The sequence below is a fragment of the Acipenser ruthenus genome, chromosome 7 (assembly GCF_902713425.1).
Source record: "Acipenser ruthenus chromosome 7, fAciRut3.2 maternal haplotype, whole genome shotgun sequence".
NCBI classification, from domain to species: domain Eukaryota; kingdom Metazoa; phylum Chordata; class Actinopteri; order Acipenseriformes; family Acipenseridae; genus Acipenser; species Acipenser ruthenus.
The window spans coordinates 21437788-21463258 of record NC_081195.1 but is presented as its reverse complement, the minus strand read 5'-3'; the positions used below and the strand labels follow the sequence as shown (position 1 = coordinate 21463258).

The window sequence follows — 25471 nt, the reverse complement described above, 5'->3', positions numbered from 1 at the left end:
CCCGCTTCTCGTAGCTGTATTCGCGGGGTACAGTCTCAGGGAGCGCCCTCGCCCCTCCCAGCCTCTCCCCCTGCCAGCGGCGGCCGCACCAGACCAGGGGGCTGCTGGCTTCGAGGGGTTGGGAGAAGGCTGCAGCCATCTCCTCTTCCTCAGAGTCCCAATCAAAGTCTCTGCACGTTACACCAAATTGGAGCCCTGCAGAGCAAATCAAACACAGTGAAAGTCTTGGCATGACATCCACAACCGACACACACCCTTCAGAGTGCTGAACAACGGTGACCCTGACCCTAACCCTGACCCTGACCCCTAAAATCGAGCTTCTCACAACAGTGGCAAACAAACTGGATTTTCATTTAAAAACATGGTACTACTCTAGATTAAATAAATCTCTGTTTGCAAGCCATGGCTTCAGACAATCTTGCACTTCCTGGTCCCTTCGCCGGGAGAGTAAAGCCATCCCCTGGTTAGGGTGTGATCGCGTTGTCAGTGGAACTTCTCAAACCTGTCTCGCTGCAGCGAGACAGGGGGGTCATGACTCCCTGAATGGCTTCGGACTGGGGGGGCAGGAGCCTGGAATGTAAGAGATTCCCAGATAAGCATCCCAATGGAATCAAACCCACAATGCCTGGCACTGAGAATGTTACAGGCGCAGCACCGGAACGCATGAAAAAACTATTGCTGCAGCTCTCAGCCAGCAGATAGGACCGTGATTTTAAAAAGCGCTGCCGTTATCGCTTGGGGGGGTGACGCCTACCTGAAAGTTATTCTGAGCAGACAGTTCTGTCAGGACTGCTGCAGATTGTAGGGTCTGGTTCCTGCATTTTTTCTACAAAGTTCTCAGGGAGATTTTACTAAGTGCCTTTTTATTAAATTAGAATAAATCAAAATATCTATAATTTTATTTACATTGTTTGTCATTAATTATTAATGAAAATATTAAATCATTTTGAAATGTTATAACTCAGCTTGTGTTGAAAAGAAAAACTACTAAAAAAGTTAACATTTTGAATTTTTTTTTTAAATTTACAATGTTCCTAGTTTTTTCTATTACATTGTGCCAATTTGATTAAAACCATTTAGAAAGGTATTTTTTTTGTCATATTTTTTCATGCATTTCTAGCTTCATTATTGCTGTCCATGTATCAAACACTTGTGATTATACAACACAAACTAACTAACAAATAAAACTGAAAAATCTAAAATCAGGAAAAAATAAATCTGAAAATTCAAAATAATAAAACGGATTTCATATGGCCCTACAGACAGAAAGACACACCGAGACACACACCTATACACAGAAACTAAGACAGACACAGAAACACACACAGGAACACAAGACACACACAAACACAGAGACACACACACAGGAACACAAGACACACACAAACACACAGAGACACACACAACACAAGACACACACAAACACACAGAGACACACACAACACAAGACACACACAAACACACAGAGACACACACACAGGAACACAAGACACACACAAACACACAGAGACACACACAACACAAGACACACACAAACACACAGAGACACACACAGGAACACAAGACACAGACAAACACACAAAGACACACAGGAACACAAGACACACACAAACACAGAGAGACACACGCAGGAACTAATTAAAAAAGCCATGAAAAAAATCAGAGGCGCGTGCCAGTGTAACGGAATAAAAATAAATAAAATAAAAGATAGGAGCACATTATTACATGTTTAATAAGAAGAAGCTCACACTTCTATACAACGAGAGTATTATACATTATACAGTCTTATACGAGAGAATTATACATATACAGAAGTTTCTGTTCACCTTTATTCCCTTTAACTTAAATCGGTCCGAGCGAACGGCTCCGTTATCACCCATGTTGTCGGTCAGTAGTCCCCTGATTGGATAAAAGACAAAGTTACAAATTAAACGACTTCTGATTGGCGCACACAATTAGCGAATCAAAACTTAGAAACGCGTTACTTAATTTGCATACGTCAACCCTAAACAATCTGATTGGATAAAACAAGTTACAAAGTAGATGACTCCTAATTGGCGCACAGAGTTAGCGAATCAAAACTTAGAATCGCGTTACTTAATTTGCATAGACTCTATGGCTGTCCAGCGTGCGCACATGTTTAAAAATATATATTTATTATTAATAAAACATTTTGTAGTACACGTGTCCACATCAGCATTACAAATACATATATTTCCATGTCACTAGTCAAGAATTGTTTTACTACAGGCAGTTTCGAAATAACTAAATAAAACAGATTGTAGTTCTATTTTATAGCGATTAAAAATGTATCTAAGATTGTAATGTACCAAGATTCACGACGACCATTGTATTGATAGAGCAGCTGTTTAAATATATGGACATCGTTAAATTTCGAAATGTGCAGAAAAACCCAATTGTATAAATTATTTATGTATTAATTAGCAGACGTCCTTATCCAGGGCGACTTACAATTGTTACAAGATATCACATTATTACAATGGGTAATTGTATGTACAAATAATGTGTAAAAAATTAATGTAATTGTATGTAAAAATAATGTGATATCTTGTAACAATTTTTGACCACATTCCGGCGCCTCCTTAAGACTCACCTCTTCAAACAGCACCTGTAGAACTCCTCTGTTTGTATCCTGGGACACTATCACCCAATGTGCTTTATTTTGCTCTTATCTGCCCCCTATTTTACTGCATTTAATCCTGTACTTCAGAATACTGTAATCTGCCAAATGTGTTAAACCTGTAGTACTTTGTATTTAATCATATCCTGATGTAACTATCACTATTTAATCATATCCTGATGTAACTATCACTATTATCTGCTGTATTATTGAATTGTGGTTTGTCACACTTGTACTTTGCTTGAACAAAAGTTATTGTATTTCTTGCTCTTATTGTATTACTTGTATTGTAACACTTGAAATGTATTTGCTTACGATTGTAAGTCGCCCTGGATAAGGGCGTCTGCTAAGAAATAAATAATAATAATAATAATAATAATAATAATAATAATAATAATAATAATAATAATAATAATAATAATAATAAGTCGCCCTGGATAAGGGCGTCGACTAAAAATTAAATAGGCCTAATAATAATTTTATGCTACACTGTTCTGTGTTCTATGAAGTACTGACAGGAACGGTTCTTTGTGTTAAAGTTCATGCAATTCCATCAACTACTCTCTGCAGTTCAAATGTTTGCTGACTTCAAAACAATACCCGCGTCTAAATTCAGATTTCAAAATACGTTTTAAAAACAGTGAGTGGTTGCGGAGCCAAAGCGCAGGCAAGCAGGCAGTGAGGCACACTGCTCCCTCCCGTGGACACACACCGGTACTACAGCCAGAGGGGAATGTGACGCAGGGGGGCCCCAAAAACACTGCAGCCGAATTAATTACATGTAGTATTATTATTATGATGATTATTATTATTATTATTATGATTATGATTATGATGATGATGTTTGTAGGAATCACGATTTCTGTGATTTGTGACTCATAGGCTGTGTAGGGCGTCTCGTATTTTTAACAGAGCGATGTCATTTTTCACAGTTTTGGTCGCTCAGCTTTTACGGTCAGTTTTCCTTCCCAAGCTCCAGAGGTTTAGAGTGAAAACTGCGAACGCTATCTTCACAAACAGCGACACACGGGCCAATCGGGGCGGGGACGTCACAAACGTGATCGAGTCATGCGGAGCCGCCGCCACTGAGGCGCTCGGCTCCCTCCAGTGGACAAGCACCGGTACTGCAGTCGGGAGTCGCTGGAAGATTATTTGATGAATTGGAACGGTTACGTCTTGTCCTAAACAATCTGATTGGATAAGACAAGTTACAAATTAAATTACTTCTGATTGGCAAACGCAGTTAGCGAATCAAAAGTTAGAAATGCGATACCTAATTTGTATAGACCCTATGGCTGTCCAGCGTGCGCACCTGTTTAAAAATATAAATGTTTTATTATTAAAACATTTTTTTAGTATACCTGTCCACGTCAGTATTTTAAAAATATTATATTTTCATGCTTTTAGTGAAGAATTGTTTTACTATCAGTTATATTTTTAAACAGGCAGTTTCGAAATAACCAAAGAAAACAACGATTTTAAACCGGAACCTGCCTGAAGGAATCAACGGTAGTTCTCTTTTATAGCGATTTAAAATATATCTAAAAGTATATACGGGTGTTTACAATAATTTAATCACAGACTTAAAATATAACCAAGATTCACGACGACCATTGTATTGATAGAGCAGTTGTTTAAGTAAAAGGACAGCGTAAGTTTTGGAAATGTCACATTTTTATATTTATGTCAGTTTTTAGTTAAGTATATAGTAAACTACAAGCGGTGTGTGATTCAGTATGCTAACGTGATATTTTTCAGCAGGTTTCATTTGTTTTTATAAAGCAAAATTAGTTAACACTCATTTCAACAGCATTCTACAAAATGTCCACACGAGGGCAGCATTGGATAGGAAATGAAAGCTAAGCCTTATTTGTCTTCCTGAAGTTCGCTACCAATTGTGAACAGCAGAGGACAGCTCAGCCGGAGGCGTGTGTCTGTGTGAAACGACTATATTTCATGTGATAAGTTTGTGCAAGATGGAAGTCAAGTTAGGAGGCGTTTGCTGTCGTTTTACACAGACTACGATGGACAGAGCTCGTTAAACCAGGTGAATGCATCTCGTTTACTTTGTTTATTATTCAGTGCAGCGGTTGTTTTAGAATCCCGCATTTTTAATAACAAATGGCCGTCCGGAGCCGCTTGTGACTGTTTGCTGAGTGGCATCTAATAATGTGTTATGTAGGGGTACAGGAAGTGAGAATGAGAGAGAAACGTGAGTGAGACTGTAAGCAAGACTGAACAGCTGCAGTATCCCTTTGCTCTGCGCGCCTCCTCATGCCGTGTGCTCGCCCAGTAAAGCCCCTTGAAGCCACTTCTTGGCATACGTTGTTATTGCCTTTTAGCTCTTGAGCATAATAATCGAAATCCCGTTTGAAATGACACGAAGTGCATTTGCATGGTGGCAGATGAGGGCTGTCACTTCACTCGAGGCTTGCCTACTGTTTGGAGTTTGTGTATTTTATCACCCCCTAGATTCTAGATTGCTCTGGTTGTGTGCGTGTGTTCCTGTCTCTTGACAGGGCTTTGACAGTGCAAGTTAGTTTCAGTGTTAGTGCTCACTCTCGCCTGTCCTGTGAGGTTGAAGATGTAGTTTCAGTGTTTAATGCTCATCTCCTCACTGTGTCTGCGTGTTCTTGACTCTTGACAGGGCTGTGAGGATGAGAAGGTCTCCAAGGTCTGGAGTCTGGTCTCTGACAGGCTCAACATACCTGTCAATCAACAGGGACTCCTCTACAAAGGCAAGGTGCTGGCAGGTAGGCTGAACAGCACAGCACAGCACTCAGTTAAAAAGCATGCATGTTATTCTACATATATCTATTAACAGTAACACCTGCAAACAAAGTGATTTCAATCTTTTATCATCTTTGAGTTGCATGCAGTGTTTTAATCTGCCTGGTCTTGAATCTCTCCTGTCTCTCCCCCTCCCTCTCTCTTAGATGAGCACAGACTGTCGCACGACTCCATCGCTCCCGATTCCAAGCTGAACTCGTTGTGACGCCCCCGACAGAGAAAGTGTCACCCGAGCAAGAACAGCACTCCCTGTGTCACCCCTCCTCTCACCCCTCGCCTCACCCCTCCTCTCACCCCTCGCCTCCCCTCACCCCTCCCCTCACCCCTCCCCTCCCCTCTCCTCACACCGGGTCAGTGTGGCACAGTCTGCCTGCTCTTCTGAACAAACACTTCAGCCCTGCCGACGCAGTGAGAGTCTGGAGCAGCTACACAAGGTAACCTGAACACAATAAACACAGACACTGCTATACACACACACACACACAGTGAGAGTCTGGAGCAGCTACACAAGGTAACCTGAACACAATAAACACACACACTGCTACACACACACACAGTGAGAGTCTGGAGCAGCTACACAAGATCAATTGAACACAATAAACACTGCTACACACACAGTCCCAGCTGCAGCAAATGCACACTGTTATACAGACACACAGAGACACATCTGTACAGTGACACAGAGACGCACAGGCAGTCTCAGATGCAGCACACAGACTCTGAAATGCAGGTGTAGAGCAGCGTGTAGTTGTGACTCCATGTCTCTCCCTCTGCCTCTCTCTCAGGATTACAAGCGGAGCCTGCGCTTGTTGAGCCTGGATGATATGGAGCAGCTGGCGACCCGCATGCTTCACCCTGAGGCTGTGGAGTGCATGGAACTGCCCTTCCTGGACTGAGGAATACTGCTGCTGCCCTCTCCACTCCCGTCTCCTGTCTCCCATCTGCCCTCTCTCCTCAACCCTCCTGTCTCTCCTCTGCCCTCTGGCCTCTCTCCCATCTCCTGTCTCCCGTCTGCCCTCTCTCCTCAACCCTCCCATCTCTCCTCTGGCCTCTCTCCTCTGGCGTCTCCCCCTCTCTCCTCTCCTTACTTTGTTTAAAAGAATAGAAGCACACCCAGTGAGCAAGGCATTGAGGAGCCCCACATCCTGTTTCACAATACCGCTACATATTGACAGACTATTCGCATTGTGTGTGTTTGGTAAGACAAACCACATTTTTCTACTTCTACTTTCTACTATATAAAAGGTGCCCAGTTTGGTGCAGGAGGCTTGTGGGTAACAGAGTGTGTTTTTGCTGGGGACTGCAACCCTTCCATTACCATTGCTGGTAGAGGGGCGACTGGTTTACTTTCAAGCCTTTTTCTTTAATAAATCCAGATGTTTTGAAATACACACTGTGTGGGCGTTTCCCTTCTTCATGGCTCCATGCAGCATCCTGTCACACAACAAGCCCTGAAAGAGGATCTATACATATTTATTCTCAATCACCAGGCAGTAATCGCAGCTACAATACAGACACACACCGTGTCACTTTTATTTGCTCAAACTTTAAACTACGACTTGAAGCCTCTGAAGCCTTTTCATGGTCCTCCACCTGTACTTGATCAGAACACTGTCCTTCCTCTAAGGGGTCGCTTTCCATGCTAATCTTCCGTTTCCTCTGCAGAAAGAAAAGGACAGTGTTCACAGAGCTCCCTTCACTCCCGCAAAGCCAAGACATCCAGGCTCTTGTGCTGCTTTGCTCCCCAGCGCCCGAGTGCTTGCTGGCAGTGCTGAGGCACGCTGACCCTGAACAGCAGCACTAGCTTTGCCTATTGAGGAAGGCTTGGCGTTCCGGTTGGTTCATCAGTAATAATGAATTAGTGGAGACAGTACAGTGCTAGGGGGGATGAAAGTTTACATCAGAATAGAAACTTTGCACAAAGTCAACCTGCTGGAAGTGGAATCATTTCTGCTGCGCAGCTTCAGATTCCACAGCTTGACGAGGAACACAATATAAAAAACCCATGTTCCTCTGGAAGCCACACAGTTATTAAATATATGATTAGTGTTAACACTCATAGCATTGAGCTGGTATCCCTGGTATTTACCTCCGAGCCCTGCTGTGTAATAGGGGTGTGTTTCATAATCCCTCCTCCTTCATGAAACACTGCAACTGTGCAGCCAGCGCCAGGATTCTCAACTCCAGCAGTATGATCTCTGACAAGGGAAGTGAACCTCCTATACAAGGTTAGACTGAGAGGCAGTTACGAGCAGACAGGTGGTGCAGTGGGCTAGTTCACTAGTATGCTGTGCTGTTCACCTTGAGGGACTGGGTTCAAATCCAGGCGAGTTCCTCCTTTGTTTTCAAAGACTTGGTTAATTTCTTATATAAGGCAATGAAAAAGCAGACTCCGCCATGGAAGTGAGATGGACTGGGTTCAAATCCAGGTGTTCTTTGCTTGTTTCAAAGCATGTGTCAATTGAGCTTAAATATAGTGTGAACCAACACGTTCCTGTGGGAGCTGGTGGCGCAGTAGGCTATGCCGATGGCCTTCTCTCCCTACAGATGGCAGTTCGAATCCTGGTCCTGGAGGTGAGTTCCTGAGGTAAGTAATGCTGTTGGTTGTGAGTCGTCGTGGTGGTTGTAAATCTGGGTGTTGACTGTAAGCAATGATGCAGGTTGTAACTAATGATGTTGGTTGTGTCTCCACAGATGGAGGAGGGCAGTGTGCCCTGAAGAGGAGCCGGAAGAGGATGAAGAGGGGGCTTGGGCCCCCGGCCCCAGGGGGTGTGGAAGAGGGGGCTGTTGGTACCAGAGAGGAGGCAGAGTGGGATGTGTGAATATCTGAGAGAGGGGGAGGCTGTCCTTTTGTCCTGCTCTGAGCATGCCACACTGAGCTGTGTCGATAAGAGGAAGATCTTGAGAGCATACGCCTGAGATGATCTCTTTCGCTCTTGCCAGCTCTGAGCAAAAAGACAGCCTCCCACCACCACCAGCTCTCTCAGATATTCACACCTCCCCACTCTTTTTCCTCTCTGGTACCAACACCCCTCTCTTCCACACCCCCCATGGCCGGGGGCCCAAGCCCCCTCTTCATCCTCTTCCAGCTCCTCTTCAGGGCACACTGCCCTCCTCCATCTGTGGAGACACAACCAACATCATTAGTTACAACCTGCATCATTATTTACAGTCAACACCCAGATTTACAACCGCCACCACAACTCACAACCAACAGCATTACTTACCTCAGGAACTCACCTCCAGGACCGGGATTCGAACCGCCGTCTTCAGGGAGAGGAGGCCATCGGCATAGCCTACTGCGCCACCAGCTCCCACAGGAATGTGTTGGTTCACACTATATTTAAGCTTAATTGACACATGCTTTGAAACAAGCAAAACACCTGGATTTGAACCCAGTCCATCTCACTTCCATGAAGGAGTCTGCTTTTTCATTGCCTTATATAAGAAATTAACCTAGTCTTTGGAAAAGAAAGGAGGAACTCACCTGGATTTGAACCCAGTCCCTCAAGGTGAACAGCACAGCATGCTAGTGAACTAGCCCACTGCACCACCTGTTTGCTTGTGACAGCCCAGCATTGCACAGAAGCCCTTATATCACCCTCTTTATATTATTGGTATGCTTAGACCACTGACACACTGTCCTGTTACGTAAACACAAGTCTATCAAAATGTGTAATGTGTTTGAAAATGAAAAGAAAACACATACTATCTCTCATGGGTTTGAACCCACTACCCTGGGAATCACAGTCCCCTGCTCTACCAACAGAGCTATCCAGCCGACTGGCTCTCCTATTGTTTGAAACACATTATTACATTGTGTGGTGTGGACCTGGGGGCTAAGAAGTGATTCTCAGCTTTGTTTCATTTGTGACTTGTCACTTCTACCGAATCTGACAGATTCAAACTACAAGACGCTGTGAAAACATTAGATTTTAATCTACTGCCTGGATTTGATCTCAGTCTCTCAAGGTAAAGAGCATTAAAGCACAACAACCAAACCCACTGAACCACCTAGCAGCTCTCCTTGATGTTAGATTTACATTGCCTACAAGGCAAATTAACCAACTTGAAAAAAAAAACAGAAAAACATGCACCTTGAATGGGGTTTGGACCACCAACCCTGGGAATCAGGTCCCTGTGCTCTACCAACTGAGCCATTCTGTACCAGTACACTCATTTGTGACTTGAACTGGACTAATGATTTGTACAACATGTAGGTGATTACTGCATTGAAAATATCTAAAATAAGAGTCACTTCTATTGTATCTTTGATAGACTCAAACAAATAGACACTCCCCCAGGTGAGCTGATTAATTCAGTGTTATGAAGACAAGCAGGAGGCAGCTCTCGCTATTCCTTATCCAATGCTGCCATCGTGTGGCCATTTGGTAGAACTGTTGATTTTAATAAAGATAATTTTCTTTAATTAAAAAAAAAAAAAAAAGTTTTATCTTAACACAGCTCAGTTGCACATTGTAATGACCCGGATTAATCTTACCACTGTGCAAAAACAAAGACATTTCCGATACATTCTTAAAATGCATCAAAAATAATATTTACACTATAACCAAGAGAATACTATGAATAAATAATGAAGTCTTTGCTGAATTCACTACCTGTACTACCCATTGTAAACAGCAGAGGGCACATGTCAGCACTTCTATGGTTTAAATTTTCCTCATAACTCGGTTTTCATAATGAATCCATTTTGTGCATAAATTAAACACGACAGTATTTTTTCTTGTTGCATCTAAATTAATAACCATGCTTTTATTTATTTATTTATTTATTTATTTATTTATTGAATGAATGGGTCAAGCAGCATAACAGGGAGTTCGAGATCACAGACATTTTCTTAAATGTGCTGGTTAGGGTCGCAATGTGTGTAATGTAATGTAATGATATGATATTTCTCATCGTTGCCTCCACAGTAATACTGGTCCACGATGTTCAGCCAGCCCACATGAGTGTGTGGAACCAATAATAATAAGAAGAATAATAACAATAAATAAAACACAAAAAATAATGACAATGTTTGTACAGGAAATAGACTTTTTATCACAGTGCAGAGCTGTGACAAGATGAAGGGAGCTTGAGGTTGTTCAGTCTAAAGCACTTCCAATTGTAGATAAAATAAATCAATCTCACTCCGGGCTGAGAACGGAGCTGCTTTTGTTTAGTTTAATACCTTGTTTGTTGGTAAAGCAAAAGCTCACAGCCAGGTTAAACAGGTTAAACAGGTTAAACAGGTTAAACAGGTTAAACAAGGCAATACTACTAAGTAATACCTAGCTCAGATGCTTTCACTCTTAGTGAAAAAGGAAAAAGAGAATTTGCAAATGGCTGCAATGTGCTTTTGTCGGGGCAACTCACATTGCATCATGCACTCTGGCGCGAGTTTGTTGGCATAATGCTTTTCAGTTCTTGGGTTCTTAAAGGGGAATAACCCATTAGTGATGGTTAATATTTCGTACTTGAAACAGAACCGCATCATTGATTTTTAAAAAAAAAGTAGCCTACGGTAACATTATAAAATATGTGAATTTTTTCTTTTCTATGACAAAAAAATGCCAAAATCTGGGGACAGAATAATTCAGTATGTGTTAAGCATCAACTGTCTCTTGGCCACTTCGCCAGTAAGCCTTTAATGGTATGATAAAAAATATATATATACAGTGTATGTGATTTTATACAGCACTCTATATAATACATCTTGCATTGAGAAAACACCACTGGAACCGGAATAAAGAAAATTATTATGCAATATAGTTCACGTGCAGTCACGGTTTTGGTAAGTAGCATTTTCAAAAGCATATAATTATGTGCAATATTAAAATATGTTAAAATATAGCAAATCCACAAAACCAACGAAATACATATTGTATATCTGACATTTTATTTCAAGTGTTCTGTGTAACACGGGCCATCGTTTAACCTTGAAAAAAATGTAACACAGTACCTGAAGCAGATATACGCGTTTATCATATCAACAACATCAACGTGTGTTGTAAAAATAAAACAAAAATTGCTTTGAAAACTGTCCAAAATATTTACTTTGGGGCTAAGAATGAAAAATGTCAAAAAAAAGCAATTTTTGATATGGAAATTGTCAAAATAAAGGGGCAGCTGGAAATTAAGAATTTACCAGTCAGGACAATGGCATTTAAATACTACTATTAAACTGTATCTGTTGGGAATGTGGTTTCTTCTAATGCAGTGGTTTACACTTTTCTCTATTAAATGTCATTTGCCATGTGTCTGCCCAGTTCTGAATGCTGTCTAGATCATTTTGAATGACCTTTGCTGCTGCAACAGTGTTTGCCACTCCTCCTATTTTTGTGTCGTCTGCATATTTAACAAGTTTGCTTACTATACCGTAATCTAACTCATTAATGTCAAGCAGGTTAGTTTGACATGATCTCTCTTTCCTAAAGCCATGCTGACTGCCTCCTGATCTTGGTTAGCAGTTTGTAAATAACTTCCTTCATTTCTTTGAGTACTATTGGGAGGATCTCATCCAGCCCAGGGATTTTTTTTTTTTTTTAATTTAGTCGTTGCCAATTAGTTTTTTATTATTTTCTCCCCAATTTGAAATGCCCAATTATTTTTAGGCTCAGCTCACCGCTACCACCCTGCGCTGACTCGGGAGGGGCGAAGATGAACACACGCTGTCCTCCAAAGCGTGTGCCGTGAGCCGCCCGCTTCTTTACACTCTGCAGACTCACCATGCAGCCACCTCAGAGCTACAGCGTCGGAGGACAACACAGCTCTGGGCAGCTTACAGGCAAGCCCGCAGGCGCCTGGCCAGACTACAGGGGTCGCTGGTGCGCGGTGAGCCGAGGACACCCTGGCCGACCTAACCCTCCCTCCCCCGGACGGCGCTTGGCCAATTGAGCGCCGCCTCCTGGGAGCTCCCGTCCACGGTTGGCTGTGGAATAGCCTGGACTCGAACCGGCGACGTCCAGGCAATAGAGCGCATCCTGCACTCTAGCGAGTGCTTTTACTGGATGCGCCACTTGGGAGCCTGGGATTTGTTTATTTTAAGAGTTCCTAGTCCCTTTAACACTTCTGCCTCTGTTATGCTAAAGTTATTTAAAATTGGATAGGAACAAGTCGACATGTGGGGCATGTTGTCCGTGTCCTCGTTTGTAAAAAACCTGTGAAAAGTAATCATTTAATATATTTACTATTTTTTTTCTTCATCTATGATATTGCCATTTGTGTCTCTTAGACATTTAACCTCCTCTTTGAATGTTCTCTTGCAGTTTCCATAATATTGGAAAAACATTTTGGAATTGGTTTTAGCCCCCTTAGCAATATTGATTTCTATCTCTCTCTTGTCCTTTCTAACTTCCTTTTTGACTTGAGTTTGTAGTTCCAAGTACTCTTTCTGTGTACTTTGTTTTTGGTCCTTTAAAAACGCTCTGTAAAGTGCCTTTTTTTTCGCTGAATATTTTTTTAAATTGATCTATTAAACCATTTTGGCCATTTTGTTTTAGATTTAGATTTGTCTACTTTTGGGATGTTATTGTTTTGCGCCTCTAGTACTACATTTTTAAAAAACAGCCATCCTTTTTCTGTGGATGTTTTCTCTATTTTACTCCAATCTACTTCTGTTGGTCTGTTTCATACCTTCATAGTTTGCTTTTCTAAAATTGTAAACCTTAGCTTTAGTCATTACTTTTGGGGTTTTAAGAAACACTTCAAATGAGACCATGTTGTGGTCTGAGTTTGCCAATGGCTCTCTGACCTCTGTTTTAGTTATTCTATCTTCATTATTTGAAAAGACTAAATCAAGGCATGCCTCCCCTCTAGTCGGTGCCTTGACAAATTGTGTTAGGAAGCAGTCATTTGTATTTTCCACCATTTCAATTTCGTCCGTCGTGCTCCCCACCGGGTTTTCCCATTTTATATGGGGGAAGTTGAAATCCCCCATTAGTATGGCTTCTCCTTTTCTACACGCATTTCGAATGTCATTGTATAACAGATTATTTTGCTCAACGTCTGAATTTGGTGGTCTATAGCATGCTCCTATTATTATGCCCTTTGATTTTTTGTCCATTATTCTGACCCATATTGATTTGGCGTTGTTTTCTTTGTCCAGATTTAGCACCTGGGCTTCAAGACTATTTCTTATGTATAGCGCTACCCCTCCGCCTCTTCTGTCCTGCCTGTCTTTCCTATACAGTGTAACCCACTAATATTATATTCGTCTCCATCACTCTCAGACAACCAAGTTTCTGTAACACCTATCACATCGTAGTTACTGGTTAGTGCAGTAGCTTCAAGTTCTAACATTTTGTTTCTGAGACTATTGTCAATTTGATTGTCAATTCGTGAAATGGTCAATTTGTCCAGCAATTCGTCCATAAATTTGTCAATTCATACAGTAATTCATAAACGTATTTGTTAATTCATCTAATAATTAATTAATTTGTCAATTCATTAATACGAAAGGCTGTACGGACCTGCAGATTTCCAATCAACCAGACAAACTTCCCAACAACCAGACAAACTTCCAACTGTCAATCTCGCGCTGTGCCGAAAACACTGCAACCTTTCTAGCCAATGGGAGCACACACTAATATTTTAATCAATGAAAATCCAGCCTCACTCAAAACTGCTTCAGTCAATAATATTTAGAAGGGTGTGTAACAGGGCGAGAAGCCCTGTACGTATTATTTGTTTATTTATTGTTAGAACGGGGTCTTCCCCTCCGCCCCTGTGGAATGTGTTGTTTTGTTATTGTATTTATATTTGTCGGCGAAGTGCCTTAATGTATTTGTTATTGTTTTTATTTTAAAACGTGTTCTGGCAGAGGTGAGATTGGTGCTCGTCCTCTGCCAGGAATAATAAAAAAAAAACCTCGTCCAGAAGGTGACCATCTCCCGAATTAAGTAAGTGATTAATTTGTTGCTAATTGGGAGATGGTCACCTGTATATAAACCTGCAGCTCTCTACCCTCAGGGTGGGTGAGAGAGAAACGAAACTTTAAAAAAAAATAGTAATACAGGAACAGTGAAGGCTACTGTCCAGCCTGACCTGTGTTGTTTTGTATTTTGTGTTCGAGATTTGTTTTGTTTATCTTTTTTATTTCGCTCTGTGAGCAAGTGTGTTTTTGTTTAAATATTTATTTTATTTTTTGTATTATTTAAATAAAACAGCATGCGCAGCGTCTCTCTGTTTTGAACTGCAGTACTTCCTTGGTGTCAGTGTTTATCTTCCTGCTTCTGACCTGACGTCACCGCACAGCCACCCTGTCACAAGGCGTTTCAAAAGATATTCTATTTAACAAGATACTCGACTTCGCTGTTTTTCAATGGAGACTTCCGTCTCACTGCGCGCAAAGCATTGTGGTATATAGAGAGTTAGGCAAAAAAAATCTATGGAGAGTCAATGCAGGCATACGAAATGTTGCTGGTTTTCACCATGTTAAAAAAATGCATAAAACTTCTGAAGAAGATTTCACATTTGCCCAAGGCCTTTTGAAGAAAACGGCAACATTAGCAAATTATGACAATATGTAGTTATTATGAAAAATGCTATTTTCTGAGCACTGAGCACTTAGTGTGTGCTCCCATTGGCTAGAAAGGTTGCAGTGTTTTCGGCACAGTGCGAGATTGACAGTTTTGAAGTTTGTCTGCTTGATTGGAAATCTGCAGGTCCGTACAGCCTTTCGTATTAATGAAATGACAAATTAATTCATGAATTATTAGATTAATTAACAAATACGTTTATGAATTACTGTATGACCAATTCACGAATTGACAAACAAATTGACAAATTCACGAATTGACAAACAAATTGACAAACTAGAGGCCGGATAGTTTTGGCACAAATGACACTCCATAATAGATACCTTTCATAATTTGAATTCTGAAAGTGCCGAGTATATCCTTTCCCTTCCTGTGTCAGCTCGGGGATCTGTGGTGTATATCTCCCTTTTTTAACAATCTCCAATTTTTCAGAGAAAGTTCTCCTTGAAAAAGGATTTGATTTTCTGTTCTGAATGCCCCTTTATCTAATCTCCATTTGTGACCCCTGGTCCTTGTTTCTTTTTTCAGGTCAAAAAAGTCCCCTGGGTCGACATTGTCTGTACCTTTTAGGATTTTGAATGTTTGAATCAGATCACCGCATAGTCTTCTTTGTTCAAGACTGAATAGATTCAATTATTTTTCCTGCCAGGAACGTGCTTTCTTTCTACTGGGAGTCTTTGTGGACCAGGGATTATACTGTATACACGCTGTGTACGTACCTAATCACGTGAGATGTGATCAAATTCAAAAACTGCTTTATTGGTTGTACATGTCATTGCACTTGATACAGTATCATATTACATGCAGTCAGTTTCCCCTCAAATTATTCTTATAAGCAGATTGCTTGATTCTTACAAGCAGAGTATTTTAGCATGCTTAGCATAGTAATGACTATATGTGGTTGATTCTTATGTCAGTAATTCTTATAAACGGAGTGCACTGTAGAATGAAATTTGTGAAAAATAAAACGAAAAATTATAAAAAATAAAAAGAAAATGTTAGATATTAATACAGTGCGGACCATGGGTCAAACTATTGTTCGTTTAGGGTGCGGATTATTGTGGGTTTTTTTTTTCAATCAATGTTTGCCTTCTGGAGTCCTCTGAATGCCTTTCCATTTTTTTTATTTCATTTTAACCCTTTAGGGTCCAATCTATTTTATTTATTTATTTATTTATTTTACTGCTGTTAAGATTTGTGCCTATAACTCTAACTATAAAGGTTACAGGTACATGTCAAATTTCAGTACAGATAACAAAAATCACAGAAAAAGAGACGCTTTTTAGAAAAAACACATTATTTATTGTTTACATTTATTTTAGCATGGCCAGCTGAAATCTGACAGTGTACAATGAAACTTCAAAATGTAGGGAACATGGAAAAACATCTAACACTAGTACATACAATACTCTTTCAAAAAAACATGTTATGACTTTGAATGTGCAGTTCATAAGAACGGTATTATTTTCATTGCTTGTGCCCTGGCACCTCTTCCTGTACAAATTAAGCACTGGGCCTATACCATTAATATGGCCAGAGGTTAAAACAATGCGGAAATTAAACATTTCATTTTTACAGGCTGACACCTGTAATGGAACTTAACTGTCATGAGATACTCCTAGAATACAGCTGTGTATCGAATATGACCCTCAAAGTGTCACCATCATGCATTAACCTAAAGTCACGTGACCTCAATATGGCAGCCATATTGAGAAAGAGAATGATGTCAAGGGGCCACCAACACATGATTATTTGAACAGCTGCTTGTTATTTAAAAATCTGTTCAGGGTTTTGGCAAACTAGTTCCAAAAAAATAAAGATAAAGAGTACATAAAAAGTCTGAGTGTCAGTATTATATATTCCCCACCACAAGAACTGGTACTGTATCCTGTTTTCACCATCTTTGTAGGACACACATTGCAAACAAACTGTTGTTGAAGTCATCACAAACATTCAATGGGATTATGTCTGTATGTTCAAGCAGAACAGATGAGGCTGCAAGAAAGCACTAAAGTGAAAGTACAGTAGTTGATTCTAATGTTGCTCATCTGTTGATAGGTGATACTTGTAAAAGCAAGAACAAGATGTTTTAAGCAGTTATTTATTAATTGCATACTTTGTTAACTGCATATGCTAATCAATTTATAATGCTGTGATATTTGAACACGGCTACCACTGAACAGTTTTAAGGTACTTCCGCTTCACCGGTTTCATTGCAGTGGTGACTAAAACAACACAACCTATCCAGTCTGCTTGTGCTGCTTACAGTGACATTAGCAGCAATATGAATAGCTGGAAGTAGATGTACATGACATTGCTGCCTTCTGGGGGAACCTTGTAGCGCCAGTACCTAAAGCAAAACCTTTCCAAGGCACAGTAGATTAGTAAATACTAATGGAAAAATTACAACCCCTCCCTTTAATTCAAAAAGTGAGACAAAGTCAAAACTGAAATAAATATTTATCTTTATTAACACTCTGCAAAGTGCCAGCTATCACAGATCTTCACCAGTCCAGACAGGCTACTTTGTGTAAAGCGGTTACCTTTGCACTTATTCCATTAGCTTCCACACAGGGGCTTATCAGAACAGCAACAATTCTGTTCTTTCAACATGTGTGTACTAAATCGTACAGATCTCATCATGCATAAAATCAGTCTTTTTAAAAAAAAAAAAATACAAAAGATGATGCGTACCACTGATATACAGATTTCATATAAACAAGCTTAATATAAACATGGCTTCTTATACAATAGATACAGATAACAACAAGATAAGCAATTGTACCAGGAAGTGTAATTAAAAAAGTACCTTTTTAAATGTATACATTTGTACATCCTTTTTTTGTTATACAGTCGAAATGTGCATGAAGAATGTAAACCTTTAGCTAACAATGGAGTTCTAACGTGTGGAGTATACCAGCTCTCCTAAATGAAATACAGTACACAGTCATCAAAGACATTCAACAGTGCATTCAATACTTGGGGTCAGCAGCCCAATGGCATAGCTAGCTTGAGATAGTTATACAAGAAAATCCTATAAGCACCCAAGCAAGACCCTGGAGAGGGTAAACACGCCTGGCTTTAGGAAAGGCAGAGGGATCTATTACACTAGCTGGGAGACAGGACCTTGCTAATATATGCTATGTGATCAAAGGCACCTGAAACAACCCTGTGTCCTTTTGCATTATTTTGGGAATATTTGCAGATAATACACTGGCAGGGTTTGAAGTAGTTACCCTCTTGCATTGGGCGTACATGTGTCAAGTTCTGGGCAACGTGTGAAACAAAAATTAATACAAATGGATTCGATTTTGGACTGGAAACTCCTGCTGTCGACTGAAGCCGTTCAAAAATAATATGGTTAATTTGAACATTTACCTGTCCCGCCCAAGAATTATTTTTCTATCATGCACTGCAGAATAAAACCACTCTGAAGGGATGATTTGTGGACTAGCTTTGTGGACCGTTAACATCGAAGTTGAAGGTTTGATTAATCCTTCCAGCTATTATATCCAATCTATTTAAATTATATTCATCAATTTCAACAAACCACTAATATCCACAGGGTAAAAAAAAAGTGTACCTTCCCATATTTAAACCTGTACGCAGAGCTGCAGTACAAAACGCCAAAGACTATGAAGCTACCAACGCCAACGTATCTTAAAAACCCCAAAAGACACAGAAGTAGAGACAGTAGTAAAGTGCGCACATAAACCCAGATTTTGTACACCCAGCATCAATTGGCCATTGAGTAATACATCAGTGTACAAATTATACAGTTTTTAAAAAATGTGCAAAAAGATCGACAGTAATAGAAAAAAATCTGTACATACATACACACTACAGTCACTCAATGCTGAAGGCAAAAATACATTTACAGATAGTAACCATTAGATCAAATATAGAATTAAAATTATATATATATATATATATATATATATATATATATATACACACACACACACACACACACACACACACACACAAGGACAAAATGTACAATGTACCCCTTGTTACACTCAATTTACAAAAAAAGGAAAACTGTGAAACTACGCACTAGACATACATACAGTAGTTGTAGTCAAAAGTTTATATACCCCAACGAAAATTTATAATTTCTAGAAATTTCTCAAAAACAAATAATTACAGGAAAAATCTTTTGTAGGAAAAGTTTTGCTTTTGAGGATGAGGAAAAAAAAGTTACAAGAAATAGATGTCTACAATTATTTATTTCAGCAATTTTTTGGCAAAACTCCAAAAATGCTAATTCAAAAGTATTCATACCCTGACAAGGAAAATTAAATTAATAGCTAGTTGAGGCACCTTTAGCAATAATAACCTCTTTTAAACAATGAGGATATTTGTCAATGAGCTTTTGGCATGATTCTTTAGTGATTTTTGACCATTCTTCAATGCAAAATTGTTCCAGTTCATTCAAATTCCAAGGACTTCTCTTGTGCACAGCATTTTTCAACTCATACCAAGGATTCTCAATTGGATCGTTGTTGTGTTGGAACGTCCAGTTGCGCTTTTAACCAAGTTTTGTAGCGGAGAGTTTCAAATGATTTACCATTATCTTTTGGTATGCTATGGAATCCATTTTACCATGTATTGGAACTCAATTTCCTGTGTCATTAGAGGAAAACAGCCCCATTAGCACCTCCATGCTTGACAGTAGGTATGGTGTTCTTTTTTTCATATGCCTCACCAGACATAATCCAAACGTAACGACTGTTAGTGTGATCAAATAGCTCGATTTTTGTTTCATCACTCCACAAAACCTTTGACCAGAACTCATATCCATCATTCAAATGCCGTTTTGCAAACTTTAAGCAATTGTCTTTGTGATGTTTTACTAAGAGTGGCTCTTTCCTTGGCCTGCGACCATTGAGACCTTCACCATGCAATACTCGACCTATGGTTGAAATGGAAACCCCAGTCCCACTTGCAGCCAATTCACTTTTAATATATTTGGCAGTCAATCTCGGATTGTTATTAACCTTCCTCACAATTCTTGTTCTTGGTGAAAGAACCTTCTTTCTTCCAGACCGAGGGAGCGTTGTGACAGTACCATGAGTCTTGTACTTCTTAATAATAGAAACTATTAGTTGAAACTGGGATACTAAAATGCTTGGAAATCTTCTTGTATCCTTCTCCAGCTTTATGACAATAAATAACATTCTGCCTAAGGTCTTCAGATAGCTCTTTACTTTCTCCCATATTGACTTATTAGTAATGTAAGCAATCATCCTATGCCTAACCCTTTTATACTCTCTAAGAATGTTCACCTACAATCCAGCATTTTCTAGACTTTTCTAGAATTAGGTTCTGCATTATTATATTGACATTTCTAGCACCTTATAGACAATACCATCATAGCATCAAAGGGTCAAAGGGTATGAATACTTTTGAAATAGCATTTTTGGAGTTTTCCAAAAAAAATGCTGAAATAAATAATTGTAGACATTCATTTCTTGTAACGTTTTCTTCATCCATGAAGCAAAACTTTTGCTACAAAAGATTATTCCTATAATTATTTGTTTTTGAGAAATTTCTAGAAATTATACATTTCCATTGGGGTATTTAAACTTATATATATATACACACACAGTGCCAAGATATTTCAGTTTTTTATTTTTCTTAAAAATATTTCCCAACATAAAACCAATGTCACATTATAATAAATGATTTTGAGTTTCAGTGTTTTAAAATAAAATATCAAACAGAACGAAATTTCAATGTACCATTTGTAATTCAGTAATATGAGAGAATTGGTCAGGGGTCTGAATACTTTTGCAAGGCACTGTGTGTGTGTGTGTGTGTATGTATATATATATATATATACACACACACAAGAGTTTTTGATCCATTCAAAATCCTCTCCAATAGGAGATGTGATTTAGTGTAATTAGCACTTAGTTCCTAACAAAATAAAATACTGAAGTATGTAATATTAGGGATTAAAAAGAAAATTTATGTCTGTAATTGGCATCATTTTAGTACTCCGTAAAATACAAGATTAGGAGCACCTGAAGCAAGCGTTCCCATGTACATTTGGGGAAAATCATGAGAAAACATTTTCATTGGCCAGAATGTAGATTTATATGCTCAAGATGAGTTCATGGAAATGTACTCCAGCACTGAAACTAAGAATGAAAAGGACTGAACTCGCTATCTGTCCTTTGTCACTGGTTAACCTGCATCATACATGACCCCCATAAACAAGAAGCAATATTCATAAAGAAGTCAGATTCCTTCTCAGAAAAGGAAATTGTGATCCAACTGATTTTTTTATTTTAATCCACAGCAGTAAATATTAAAAACTTCTTGAATCAATACCAAATATTGTGCTGTACTTAAAGCAACAATAAAAACAAACATCTTTACAATCAAGGGCAACACAGTGGGAACCTGCCAAGGACCAGGGCACTTTTCACCTATAAGTTGGTTAAATTCCAGCTCGCATTATTTGCGACTCCAGTGATGTCAAACTTGAACCTTTCAAAGAGCACTTAATGTGAAAATGACATATGTGGACTTACCCTAAACTATGAATTGGAAGCAAATTTCTTAATTAAAATAATTGAGCATGCAACTAACAGGCTTTATGTCTACAACACTTCTGGCATTAAACCTGCTCTCCCATCTTAATTGAAAGTTTTGCTGTACCATAAACAGTAGGCTTTGTTTTAATCCACAGATCCACAATTCATACTACTAATGCCTTGTATTCACTAGATATCATACTTGAGTTTGTATGTTTCCAACTGCATTCATTATTCCCAACAGCAGTTAAGCCAACACATGGCCGGAGCATTTATTTATTATGCTAATTGAAGGCATTGAAGTTGGGAAATTAAAACTATACATGCATGCAATTTCTGCCCTGTGACACTCTTTACATGCCAGGATATCTTACTCTGTGCAGATGGAAAAGGGTCCTGGCAAGAGTGTAATATAGGACAGGGCAGCAAAATACACTGCAGATGAAAATGTGGCATACAACTGTTCAAACCGCTCATTAAAAAACAATGATAATGCATGCAATAAAGTGCTTTCAGTCTGTGGGACTAAGGTGAACTCTTCAAAAGTTTCTGATTATTCCAATTTGGAAACAAAAACACTACACTTTTCTTCTCTAAATATAAAACTTCAGGATAATAGATTGCAACCTAGGCCAGACCTAGTCAAGTCAAACAAGTGTTAGAAATGGGCAAGGTTTGAAATAAAAATATATATATTTACAAAACTAGCTTTATTACGCTACTGAGGAAGAAACAGTATCTCAAAACCACTTTCAAATTACTTCGTTATTTAACTCTGCTCATCAATGTTTTATTGTTTCCGTTAAGTACTTGATATGCTATACGTTCTATTGTAAAACAAAAATAAAAAATAAATAAAGAATGTCTTCTTGAAACATTTCTACTAGAAATGTTTCAAGAACATTATTTCTACTAACTGAAAATTCAAATTGTAAATAATAAAAACACTTATTTGTATTCTTATTTATTGTAAATAAAACAAAACTTTAGTAAATTAAAAACACTCACATAAAAGTTTCCAAAAACTCATTATGAGTTCATCTGTATGTGTAATATATATATAAGTTAAAAGTTAATAGTTAAAAGTTTACTACAGTATAGAATTGATATATACTTTTTTGGTAAAAATATCTCAACATATCCAATTAAAGCATTACCATTTCCACAACAGCTTTATGGTGAATGCATTGGAAGTCAATGTGCAAACTAATAAATACATACCGAAAGGTATATACCATCTTCAGATCATATCCAAGCTGTGGCCTCTTCTATCATTTACTGATGCCGAATACAATCTGATCTTCCAATACGCAGCTGGCTGTTCACAATGGCCACAGGAGCTGGCCTAATAACCAACTGGCATTGCCAGAGCTATTGGTCACTATGAGTGAAAGCAGCAGAATCCAATGGCTTAACACATACAGAATGTAGGGACTATCTACAAATGTAAGTTGTAAAATCACATTTAAATAAATTGTTACTATGCTTTTAGCAGTTTATATTTTTCACTGCTGCACATTAGCATCTTTTTAAATACTCGTAATCAAGGGATTTCATTGTGTGTGTGTGTGTGTATATATATATGTTGACACCATATATATATATATATATATATATATATATATATATATATATATATATATATATATATATATATATATATATATATATAAATATAAATATATACATATATATAATATGGTGTCAACATCAATAGGAGGCTGTCTAATTACATTAATCAAAGTAGTTAGATAATATACTAACCAATATAATCAAAACAGGATATTTGAGAATGAAGACCATTTTTTCCTGCTGTATCCTGAAAGAACGTTAGTCTTGCAAATATCTCGTTTTCAACAGTTTTTAGCATTAAATCCATGCAAGCTCACCCAACACTATTTATTATAAAAGTGCTGTCGAAAGCCAGAGACGGGGATGGGGGGACGGGGGCGTGCTAGTGCACAAAGGTGTGCCGCAGCAGGTCTTCAGCAGACGGACGCAGCTTTGCCTCCACAAAAATGTGTTTGAGGAAGTCTCGGCAGTGATCCGAGACATGGGGTGGCAGCTGTGGGTTTGTTGGCTGGGTGGCGATTTTAAAGATAGCAGCCATGGCTTCAAACTCTGCCCAAGGAGGCCTCTGCGTCAGCATCTCAACCACGGTGCAGCCCACACTCCTGCAAGCAAAGGACAGAATCAGGGACCAAGAGAACAGCAAAATGAGTACCAAAAGGAGTACGACCCTATGCGACATTAGCTATTTCCTGACTGTGATTGTACACGATATACTTTTGATTGACCCATTTTGATTGACTCATTTCAAGAAAAGAATTACTATGTATATATTAGTGCTTGGACAAATATCAGAATATTCAAACTAATATTTTTTGACATGAAATCAGATGTTTGTGTTCGCTAGACATGACAAAAATACCTTGCACTTATTTACCATCTCACCAGAATTTGCGCGACAGTTTAAAAAATAAATGGCAAATGAAAAAGAGCTCTGTGTGATATGTGAGATATGTAAATACATATTGTAACAGAGCAAGGGCTCTGCATGTAAATAAAGTCTGGGTGTTGTGTGTTTTGGTGGTGGTTGGCAGGGACAGGGTTAATTCCTGTCCCTGCCAAAAACATGTGAGAATGTGGTTGTTCCCAAACGAGGTAATTGGTGTTAATTGGGAACAGCCACATACTATAAAAAGAGAACTTCCACCTCCATTAGGGAGGGATCACCAGAGAGCTGGTCTAAGAAGAGACTGGCTGTGTAAAAAATAAAGAAAGGTAAACTGTTTGTTAAAGTGTTTGTTGACAGGTAAATGGCTTAGCTGTCCTGTGTGTTAGTCAGGGACTTGTTAAAGTGAAGGTAGGCTCTACGTTTGAGCTAGGCTTTTGTTTTGGTTTGTCTGTTTTATGTTGTGAATTAAAAGTGCGCAGAAGCGCTCAAAAATCAAAGTTCTGTGTCTGGGTCTATGTTTTTAAGGGGCAAAAGAGCCAAAGACAGAGAGGCTACATTATTATATATATATATATATATATAGATAGATAGATAGATAGATAGATAGATAGATAGATAGATAGATAGATAGATAGATATTAGTGCCTTGCAAAAGTATTCAGACCCCTGACTAATTCTCTCATATAACTGAATTACAAAGGGTACATTGAAATTTCGTTCTGTTTGATATTTTATTTTAAAACACTGAAACTCAAAATCAATTATTGTAAGGTGACATTGGTTTTATGTTGGGAAATATTTTTAAGAAAAATAAAAAACTGAAATATCTTGCTTGCATAAGTATTCAACCCGTGCTGTGGAAGCTCCCAGTTTACACCGATGAAAGAAATTGCCCTAACGAGGACACAATTACCTTACCATTGTCCTCCACCTGTGAACCATTAAAGTTGCTGTCAGGGGCTCCCGAGTGGCGCATCCAGTAAAGGCGCTCCTCGCAGGATGTGCCCTATAGCCTGGAGATCGCAGGTTCGAATCCAAGCTATGTCACAGCTGACCGTGACCGAGAGTTCTTAGGGGGCGGCGCACAATTGGCTGAGCGCTGCCCGGGTAGGGAGGGCTTAGGTCGGCAGGGGAATCCACGGCTCACCGCGCATCAGCGACCCCTGTGGCCGATAGGGCGCCTGTGGCTCTGCAGCGGAGCCGCCAGATCTGTGTTGTCCTCCGGCACTATAGGTCTGGTGGCATTGCTGTGGATCTGCAGTGCGAAAAAGGAGCACGTTTCGGAGGACGTGTGTTCCAGCCTCCGTTTCCCGAGTCGGCGGGGGGGTTGCGAGCGGTGAGCCGGGGATACAGATAATAATTGGGCATGCTAAATTGGGGTGAAAACCGGGGTAAAAATAATTGGCGACGACTAAATTAAAAAAAAAAAAAAAATTAAAAAAAGTTGCTGTCACATTTTCTGGAAAAAACCCCACTGTTGAAGGATCATTGGTCAGGC

General features: G+C 39.2%; 1 protein-coding gene and 2 long non-coding RNA genes across 6 annotated transcripts in view; 2 read left to right on the top strand and 1 right to left on the bottom strand.

Annotated features, from left to right (window-relative positions):
* The first annotated feature begins 3947 nt into the window (after window positions 1-3947).
* LOC117414797 (uncharacterized) lies at window positions 3948-5724 on the top strand. 3 transcript variants are annotated; one of them, XR_009329065.1, is made up of 4 exons: window positions 3948-4150; window positions 4452-4688; window positions 5289-5394; window positions 5578-5724. It is a non-coding gene; the product is annotated as an uncharacterized LOC117414797 (long non-coding RNA). The 3 variants fall into 3 exon arrangements; XR_004546294.3 differs by having other exon boundaries at window positions 3955-4150; window positions 4526-4688; XR_009329066.1 differs by lacking the exon at window positions 3948-4150 and adding an exon at window positions 4160-4292 and having other exon boundaries at window positions 4526-4688.
* A 23-nt stretch (window positions 5725-5747) lies between these two features.
* LOC131737455 (uncharacterized) lies at window positions 5748-6822 on the top strand. Its single transcript, XR_009329067.1, has 2 exons — window positions 5748-5865; window positions 6217-6822. It is a non-coding gene; the product is annotated as an uncharacterized LOC131737455 (long non-coding RNA).
* A 10596-nt stretch (window positions 6823-17418) lies between these two features.
* Window positions 17419-25471, bottom strand: part of LOC117414908 (mitogen-activated protein kinase kinase kinase 2-like) — a 67613-nt gene continuing 59560 nt past the window's right edge. For both annotated transcript variants that reach the window (XM_059026587.1, XM_059026586.1), the window contains exon 17: window positions 17419-23689. In XM_059026587.1, the coding sequence (XP_058882570.1) occupies window positions 23470-23689 (220 nt within the window). In that variant the 3' untranslated portion in view covers window positions 17419-23469. The remainder of the gene's footprint in view (window positions 23690-25471) is intronic.